At 40.3% G+C, this 9,081-nt stretch overlaps 1 protein-coding gene and 1 long non-coding RNA gene across 2 annotated transcripts in view; both read left to right on the top strand.

The window, feature by feature from the left end:
• Window positions 1–9,081, top strand: part of LOC137191953 (uncharacterized) — a 300,725-nt gene that overhangs the window by 135,947 nt on the left and 155,697 nt on the right. The gene's annotated exons all lie outside the window — the stretch shown is intronic.
• LOC137191941 (dolichyl-diphosphooligosaccharide--protein glycosyltransferase subunit STT3B-like) overlaps window positions 6,229–9,081 on the top strand; it is a 61,093-nt gene continuing 58,240 nt past the window's right edge. Inside the window, exon 1 of the mRNA XM_067602445.1 lies at window positions 6,229–6,848. Coding sequence (XP_067458546.1) covers window positions 6,562–6,848 — 287 coding nt within the window. The 5' untranslated portion in view covers window positions 6,229–6,561. The remainder of the gene's footprint in view (window positions 6,849–9,081) is intronic.

Genomic DNA, 9,081 nt, shown 5'->3' with positions numbered 1-9,081 from the left:
GTTGGGCTTAAATATCTTCTCTCTTAGCTCCTCAGTTGCTGTACTTTATCCAGATTCAAAAGACAATAGGCAATGTCATCTTAGATACTATATTACCTAAAAGAACATCTCAAAAAGACATTTACAGGTGTATTCTGCACAAAAACAAAAACAGATTAAGTTTGCCATCAGGTGGATGGATATGGTACTGCTTAACAGAATATGGGCAAGCAACGGGTAGGTTTATTTACCCTGTGCTGCAAATCATGGCCTTGACAGAAAGTCTTTTTGACCCTCACACCTTCTCATAAAATTTCACACATTGTGATATCTGATGATGTGTTTCTGATGAGTCGGATTAGCTGATTCAGGTATTATGCTGCAGTTTGGGTGTGAACATCCTTTCAGGAAGTGAGCCAAGTGTGACCCAATGCCAGTAAAAAGTGCGATTTTTTTGACTATTTACTGTAACTTCTTCAAATCAGAATGCCAAATTTGAAAAAAAAAAAACCCCACAAATTTCTAAAGAAGCAAAGGGGTGAAAGAAACCTTATGAGTGGTTTGGATCTGTTCTCTTTGATAGTGAAGAAGAACAATATATCATTAGGTGCTGATTTTTTTTTACCTTTGGACAGAGCCAGGCTAGCTGTTTCCCCCCGTTTTTGGTCTTAGTGCAAAGCTAAGCTAACCAGCTAACCACATGAGAGTGGTATCAAACTTCCTATCTCGCTCTAAGCAAGAAATACGCATATTTATCCAAAATGTCTAACTATTCCTTTAGTCCAAAATGTATCAATACTTGCCATCTATGATAGTATGAACAGAGGTGTGGGGTGGAATAAGGTAAATGTAAGGAATAGAAGGAATAGGCCATACAAATACATATTGTATGTCTAATGCAAAGGCAGAGTGCAGAGAAATTGATCTCTATCTCTGTTTCAGCTTCCTGAGGTTCTGTACACAATGAGAAACCAGAAAATGAAGGCTGAGGTTCAAAAAGTATTTTTTTAAATTCTGAATTATTACATAAAGAAACAAGGGAACATATGTATGTATATTCTAATACAACATTTCTAATGCATTCAGTATGTTGCTTGTTTTCACATGATAAATGTTTTACAGAAATCTTTTTCCCCATATGGCACAGTGGCACAACAATGTCTGGGTGGGTTGATTGATTGATTTGATTTATTGATTGGGACAGTTTTAAACATTAAAGATGCACAGCACCTGAGTTAGCTCGAAGCTAAATTACATCCGTAGTCCCCCACAATCAAAACATACAACAGCACAACAACAAACAGTACAAAGCAAAAAAACAAAACAAAACAAAACAAACAAAAAACAAACAAAGAAACACACAGAACACACCATACAAAATACAAAGACAACAGCAGATCACATACACCCACAATGTCAATTAGAAATTAATAATGTAAACTAGACTCAGTGGTCACACAGCTGATTGGTCTTTAATACGTATTTCAGTCTGGTCTTGAATGTATTAATAGAACTACAGTTCTTCATATCATCAGGTAGGGCATTCCACTGAGTTGTGGCTTTCACACAGAAAGCTGACTGCCCGAATGCAGTCCGATGAAATGGTATGGTACAGTCTTGTATAGAGGATATTCTGGAGGATCTAATAGAACTTACTGAGTGAGTGAAACACAAAGTCACATAGTGGAGGAGGGGCCAAACCATTTAAAATTTTATAAACTAGGTACAAATTTGAGAATAATCTAAAATTGTCAAAGCTCAGTAAATTGTATTTCTCCAGTGCCCCACAGTGATGGAAATGCATTGGCTTTTTGTCCAGAGTTTTTAGAGTTTGTTTGTATAAGGACTCAAAAGGTTTTATGGCTGTTTCTCCAGCCTGCCCCCAACATGTGATGCAATAAGACATATGGGAAAGAATCATAGCATGCATAAATATCTTGGCTGCGTCCAAAAAGAGACAGTTTCTAATATGTCTAAAATTTGCTAAGTTGTACTTTATGGTTTTAACCATTTTTTTTAACATGTTTCTTAAAGTTCAAATTTGGATTCAGTGTCACACCAAGATATTTAAAATCAGTAACTATGTCAATTTTTTCATCTTTATGAAAATATCAGCGTTAGGAGGTTGTACCATAGTCTTAGAGAAAAACATACCCTTTGTCTTGTTTGCATTTAGACTCAGACATGATTGATCAAGCCAATGTGTGATCCTTTCCAATGCGATTGTTAGCTTAGCAGCAGCTAACTCAGCTGTTTTTGCATGTGTTTATACAACAGAGTCATCTGCATATATTTGCAGTTCTACATCATGACACTGTTGAGGGAGATCATTAATATATAGGCTAAATAATAGGGGACCTAACACTGACCCTTGTGGAACACCCATTGTGCACTTAATGTTACTGGAAAGTGTGTCACCAACTTTAACACATTGTATCCTATTGGATAAATATGAAGACATCCATGCCAGTGCTCCAGATGAGAAGTTAAATTTAGAGAGTTTCGATATTAAGGGATGGAGGGGTAGGGGTCTTAGTCAGTTGAGGAGCTGAACTGACTGAGACTAAAATCTGGGTCAAACTGCTTCATCATTGCTGGAAAAGTACAGTCACACAACTGAAAACATGAAAGCTTTATCACACCTTCAACAGAAACACAGCTCACCACAAACAGCTTCCTGTGTTTCGATAGTAAGATAGTCACTGAATCTGCAGCATCTGAGAGTGCACACTGCAGAGATGTGACAAATGAATGAATTTGTCTCATTAGCTGCAAAGGTCACTCTCCACCACGTCATTAATTACCTTAATACCTGCAGGTTAAAACATGTAGGATTAGTACAATGATGATTCATGCTCATTTAAGCATGTGATTACTCTTTTGATATGGGGGCCTGCAAGTTGTATTTGACGGTGAATGATATTTTAACATCAGTAGGCCATGTTACATTTAATCATATATATGTTCAGTAGTCATGTTTTATCCCTGCCAACATCAGATACATGGTGTGTAGAAGAGGAAGGCAGAAGTTGTATTAAATCTACAGGAAATTGAAACACATTTTCATAAACACTTATCAGGTTTCAATAGGTTTGGTGATAATGGACGGATGTGCTGTAATTTAAGGCTCAGGCCTGCACATTAACCAAGAAGATTACTCAACCATCTGATGTGAAAAATGGAACTAATCTTTTATTTTCACATCTACCACATTATGCAAAACTAGCGTGGAGAAAATATTGGGTTACCGTTACAGTTTTTGATCTTTAATTTTTATCTTGTTTTGTGCAAACCTCTCCTTTAGTGTTATAGATTGGAACAAAATGAAGATATGACATTTACAGTTAGATTTTAAGATCACTATATCATTGCTTTTATATATTTACCTCACTTTAATCAATTTTCTTTACTTCTACAAAAGTATATGAACAACTTTAACTATTTTAAAATGCATATCATCTGCAGAACTGAGTTTGGGGTATGAGAAGATACAGGGAGATACAGGTCAGCCTTAAAATTCCAACTTCATCTCTCCTGCAATGTGTAGCAGTGTATTTGCATGTCGGTGATTGTGTGTGTTTTGCAGACACTGCAAAGAATAGAAGGTAATTTATGTGACGGAAGTCGGTGCACATAATAAGTACAACTCCAAGAAGAGTGGAGATTATTCCTTTGTTATTGTTTGCCTCAGTATGTTCGTGTCTTTCCTTACTCACAGACAAAGATACAATGCATTTGCAGGCTGAAAGAGAATGACTCGCCTGCACTCTTAAAGGTGACGCAGTACATGTATAAATAGAAAACCATGAGACAACACAGACACACACACATGGCCTGTTTTTACATATATTATATGGAGGCAAGGCAGCATGTTTCATTACAGCTACACTCAGAGTACTTTACATTAAAATACATGTGCAGCCACCCACCTGCATCTGAACCCACATGCACCCCAAAGACATAAACAACCACTAACACAGACACACATCTCATTATAATCCTGAGAAAATATAAAAGTTTTCAGATTGCTTTCCATTGTGGGCTGATCTCAGGTTATCAGGCAGTTTGTTCCAGGAGCAAAGAAACGAATAGCCCCATCACTAGATCTGAATCTTATTTTAGGTACAGTTAGAAAACCAACGCCTGGTGACCTGAGAGGTCTGACTGGCTTGTAGTCAGGGAAGAGGTAAGAGATGTACTGGGGATTTAAGTACTGAACTAATATGCTCAGCTTTGCATGTACCCGCAAGGACTCTGAGCTGAAGCATTCCTTTTGTTTGTTCAGATAATCCAATAAAGAGAGCATTACAGCAGTCTAATCTGTTTGAGATGAATGCATGAAGCAGTTTCTCAATAGTTGTTAAGATCGTTCAGTCTGGACGACAGTGGTGACCTGACATTGCTATGCATAAAGCCACACCACAGGCATGGCTTAAAAAAAAAAGCAATGGTCCAAGGATTGACCCTTGTGGTACCCCTGCTAATGTTTTGTTTCAACAGATTTTAAATTACAAATGAAACACAGAAGCTCCTGTCCTTTAAGTAGAAGAAACCCAGTGAAGAACAGACCAACTGAATCTACAAGTCTTTCAGTTTTACTGTCAAGCAACCCCAAACTGACGTGTTCATGTGAAAAACAATGTGCTCAATCCTTGCACTGTGTAATGATGAATAATTAATAGCAGTTAAGAAACTGATATAGACAAACATATAATATAGACAGAAAGATCACTCAACATTCATTTGCAGTAGAAATAAGGATCAATAGCTAGACATACACAGTGCAGTGACATTGTTCAAGTCTTTATTCTCTCTTTGTTGATTCTTCTCATGAGAGTCGCCTCTGTTCGGCATAGAGGTGAACCTCATTAGTCTCCAAACATTTCTTTTTGTTCAGAAAGCCGCCCCTTGCTTCAACAGATACTTGATGAATTATCAAGCTCTGGAGCTCCTCCCCAAGCAGCACAGCTCTTTCATCTCAGAACTATGCCTCCCCTCTTTTCTCTTTGTGAGGATGGGTTTTAACAGAACCTCTCTATCTGACTACTTGTATCCAAGAGACATAGATCTTATAGTCTCAGATTCCCCAAACTGCTGGAGGAATCGAGCTTTGTTTCATGGGCCAGGGAAATTAAGTATTGTAGATCTGTTGGCTCTTTGCACACCAGTTGTTTCAGTGTATATCCAGTGATGGAACAGAATAGAACAGAAATATTTATTTAAAATGAAACATAGGGCACCACATTCTAATGAAGCACTCTTTATAAGAGTTTACATGGTAATAATGCCGTCATTAATGGTAATTGTATACTAATTATTTACAGATCTTTTATAAACCATCAGAAACTTCTTTGGGTTGCCAGGTTGTGAAAATCTTTCTGGCTGTTGAGTTAATAGTAAAGTCACGTTGTAATAGTCATTAGAAGAGAATAATTAAACATCAGGCCTGCAGTTACTTATATTTATAAATTATTAATAAAGGAGAATGAATATTAAGTCTGCAGTTAATGAAGGGTCAAGAGTTTCCCACTCTCTAATACTCCAATGTTAGTAAAAAAGTTAGTAAATCATCTGTAATAATAATTGTTAATAAATAATTAATAAAGCATTCAATAATATTTGTCACAAACCATCCCAGTACGCACTGGAGGAGTACTGAAAAATCTGTGAAAACAGTTGTATAATGTCTTCTGTGGCTGAAGGAAGCTTTCCAAAGTTTGATAAAAACAAAACAAAACAAAACAAAAAAAAAAACCCTGATGGCATCTGATCAAAGATTCTATAGTTGCATTGTGGGAAATGTAGGATCCAGTGTTTTGGGATCTTGATCTTACTAGGGACTAGAAATAAGAAAATCTGCCTCTTCTGCTTCAATTCTGACCACTTTTTAAAAATCAGTGTCTTTCTTTAAAAATCTGTGTCTTGTGAGTCCCCCGACTTTGTGGAACCATCGAACAGAATTTCTGTAGTGCCCCTTTAATGCCTCCGCTCCTGTCATACCGGTTTCCCATTGTTAATATACAGTATGCGTTATTGTCTGTGAAATTCATTTATTTCATTGGCTTGTGTGACTGTCTGTCACGTCTTTCGCCCTTTTCTCGCGTTAGCGCATCTTCAGCGGTCACACTGCTGTTTTTTCATTGGTCGCTCTGATTGTCTGTCAAATAGCGCTCTGTCATGGGATTGGGCTTCTCTCGGAGCCGTGTCCCTCTTGGCTGTACCTGTCTCGCTGTGAGAGGCTGACAGCTCTTCCTGCTCCACACGCTGCTCCCGCCCCTTTACCCCGCTCCAAGGAAGCAAGGAGGAACAGCCCGAGCCGCATGTGTCACTTCCAGTATGCTGCAGAACCGCGCTGCTATGTGACTTCCTGGGATCATTTAGCTGCTTTTGCTGTCGGTGGGAAGTAAGGTTAGAAAGTTTGGAACTACAGCCGGTGTTTTGGGGGGCGCGGGGCGCGTAGGGAAGGTGGTGCAAGTGGTTTCGGAAGTGGAGCGTGGCAGAGAAGGTGGGGGGGGCTTTACTTTCCTGTGTGATACCAGATAGCTCGTTTCGCTGCTTGCCACGACGGGACTGACGTAGAATATGGCGGAGCATCACCCGGTTCCCGACAGCAAACACAAATCCTCACTGAACTCCGGAGCGTCGTACTCGGGGAACGGGCGCAGCAGCACGGCGGTCGCGGAGAGAGGCAGCACCGCCGGGGCAGGAGGAGGAGGAGGAGGAGGTCTGTCCGGCGGCCTGTCGCAGCCGGCCGGATGGCAGTCCCTGCTGTCTTTCACCATCCTGTTCCTGGCCTGGCTGGCCGGTTTCAGCTCCAGGCTCTTCGCTGTCATTCGCTTCGAGAGCATCATCCACGAGTTTGACCCCTGGTGAGTTGGTTTCCCCCCACACACACAGAGCTGCTTTGAACCGTTTGTCAGACAGGCTGCTTCAAATGGACTGTGAGTCCTGGCTGCACTGTGAGGAAGTTTCTGATAAAACACCACCAGGCACTTCAAAACCTGCAGGTATCGAGTCACATTTTGGCGACAAAGGAGCCACAGTTGCGAAGCTTATGTTTGCTTAATGTGACTAATATTTTTTTTAGTGACCAAACAACCATCATAAGGTCCTCGGTGTCATCCTGCTGAAGCCATTGATACCAAACGTATCAACGGAGCATTATGCTGATGAAAAATACACCAGTTCATTTGCACTCACCTTTTCAGTACCATGGGACGTCTGTGTGTCCATTGCAGTTCATTATAAAGCGCAACATTGTAACAGCTAGTGGAGGAGGGGGAGGGTGTCACAGCAGAGTAAATGAGGACAATAGTGACAGCTTCATGTGACGCGGGTTGAACCCGGAAAGACGCAGCCGCGAGGTAACAGGCTGAAAGTCCTTCTTACACAGGTTTCTCCTTTGTTTACCTGCTGTACACCTGTGCTCTCATTTGTCGCTTTGGAGCCACGCTAGCACTAATCACAGGGTCTGTTATATTTTGTGTGCAAGCCAAGTATAACACTTCTATAGGAGCTTATCGCCTGTCTCTCAGTGACTTTACAGTACAGCTTATCATGTACAGTATTCCTACATTCCAGGAATTTTTAGCTTTAGTGACATTTTACATGCTATCCATGTGAAGTTTATTAAACTATTTGTTCAGATTGAAATGAAGCTACTTTTTATTCTAAGTGAGGATGATCATAATTCGGAGTAGTATGGCTTTTAAAGTTTAATTTAACCTATGCATTAGAAGCATTTCAATCAGACCTCCCTTGAATACTTGAGCAGCGCTGTTGTACGTGCTGCTGTTTTTACTGCAGGTGTGAAAAGGTTTTTCTCACACTGTCTGACATTAGTGCTGCCAGGCAGCTGCTGACAGTTGGACAGCAAGGTTAGCAGTTTGCTGCAGAATAAGGTGTAAGGAGGACCAGCCAAGTAGTCAAAGAGCATAGCTGGATTTTTTTCCTTCTTCATGTTCCACTTCCAATACACATGATTTCCAAAGCTAACTGTTGAGATATGTGCCTAACCAGAGCTGATGCTTTTTTCTGTTCTGGCTATCATATTGTTTGTTTCATTTCAAAACCTCTACCAGCATGCCTTCTGCCAGAAATTGTCCCAGCTTTTTATTTGTACTCCAAGAGACTGTTGCCTGGCCCAAGCCTGTGAGTCCCCCGAATGATCATTAAATGCTGAAAAGCATTTAATGATTATTCTGAGACCAGCAGTGTGGATTAAACTGCCAGTTTCATGTCTGTCTGCTGAATAAAAGAGGAGGCTTGAGTGCTCTGGCTGGGCGAGAATCCTTCAGTTTCTGTGCGTCGCTGTCTGAAAGCCTAACATGGCATGACATGGAGTGAAATTTATTCATACCCTGCTTCATTGTTCTATCATTCTCCCTTTGCTATCAGACTGGCAGCATTATGTAAACTAGATATTTGGATGGTTGAGCAGACAAGTGTGAGATCCACTGTGCATGTGTGTCGGTGTTTTACCCTGCAGGATGTGATCAGATGATGCAACATGTTAAAGGTCAGGTAATATTTGCTTTGAATCAGCTTAAATACATTTTAAAATTGGATCACAACATGGAGCAATTGTGCAAATACATTTCTCATTGATTTGTGTTTCAAATGTAGGGTATCAGTTTTCAAACTGTTAGAACAATATTTTAGGCGGGCAGGGTAGTCTGCCTGGTGTGTGTGTGTGTGCGCGCTGCTGTGTGTTCATACTGTAGTGAAAGGGAAGTAACTCATCTTTGCCCAACTGTTAATGTGTAAATGTACAACAGGCTCCAGTTTCGATATGCAGTTTTTCTGTCAAACACTTGTAAGGTAGGAGTCTGATTTTTTTTTTTCCAAGGTCATACTGAAGAAACTTTAAGGTTGTGAAGCATTCAGCAGGAGAAAAGGCAGCAGGGTTCACAGCCTTTTCTGATCACTGTTTGATAACAGTTCCCTCATGTACAGCCCCACAACCTCACTGCAAGGTTGCTGTCATTCTGCGACTTGTCTTAAGATTGCAGGAGAGCTATCAGTCCTATCACCCCTCTGCTACCCTGTTTGTTCTCTTTCTATCCCTCTCTCGCTCTTGCTCTCATAATCTCTGATGTGTCC

The sequence above is a fragment of the Thunnus thynnus genome, chromosome 10, assembly GCF_963924715.1.
Source record: "Thunnus thynnus chromosome 10, fThuThy2.1, whole genome shotgun sequence".
NCBI lineage: Eukaryota > Metazoa > Chordata > Actinopteri > Scombriformes > Scombridae > Thunnus > Thunnus thynnus.
This window is presented reverse-complemented; position numbering and strand designations above follow the sequence as displayed.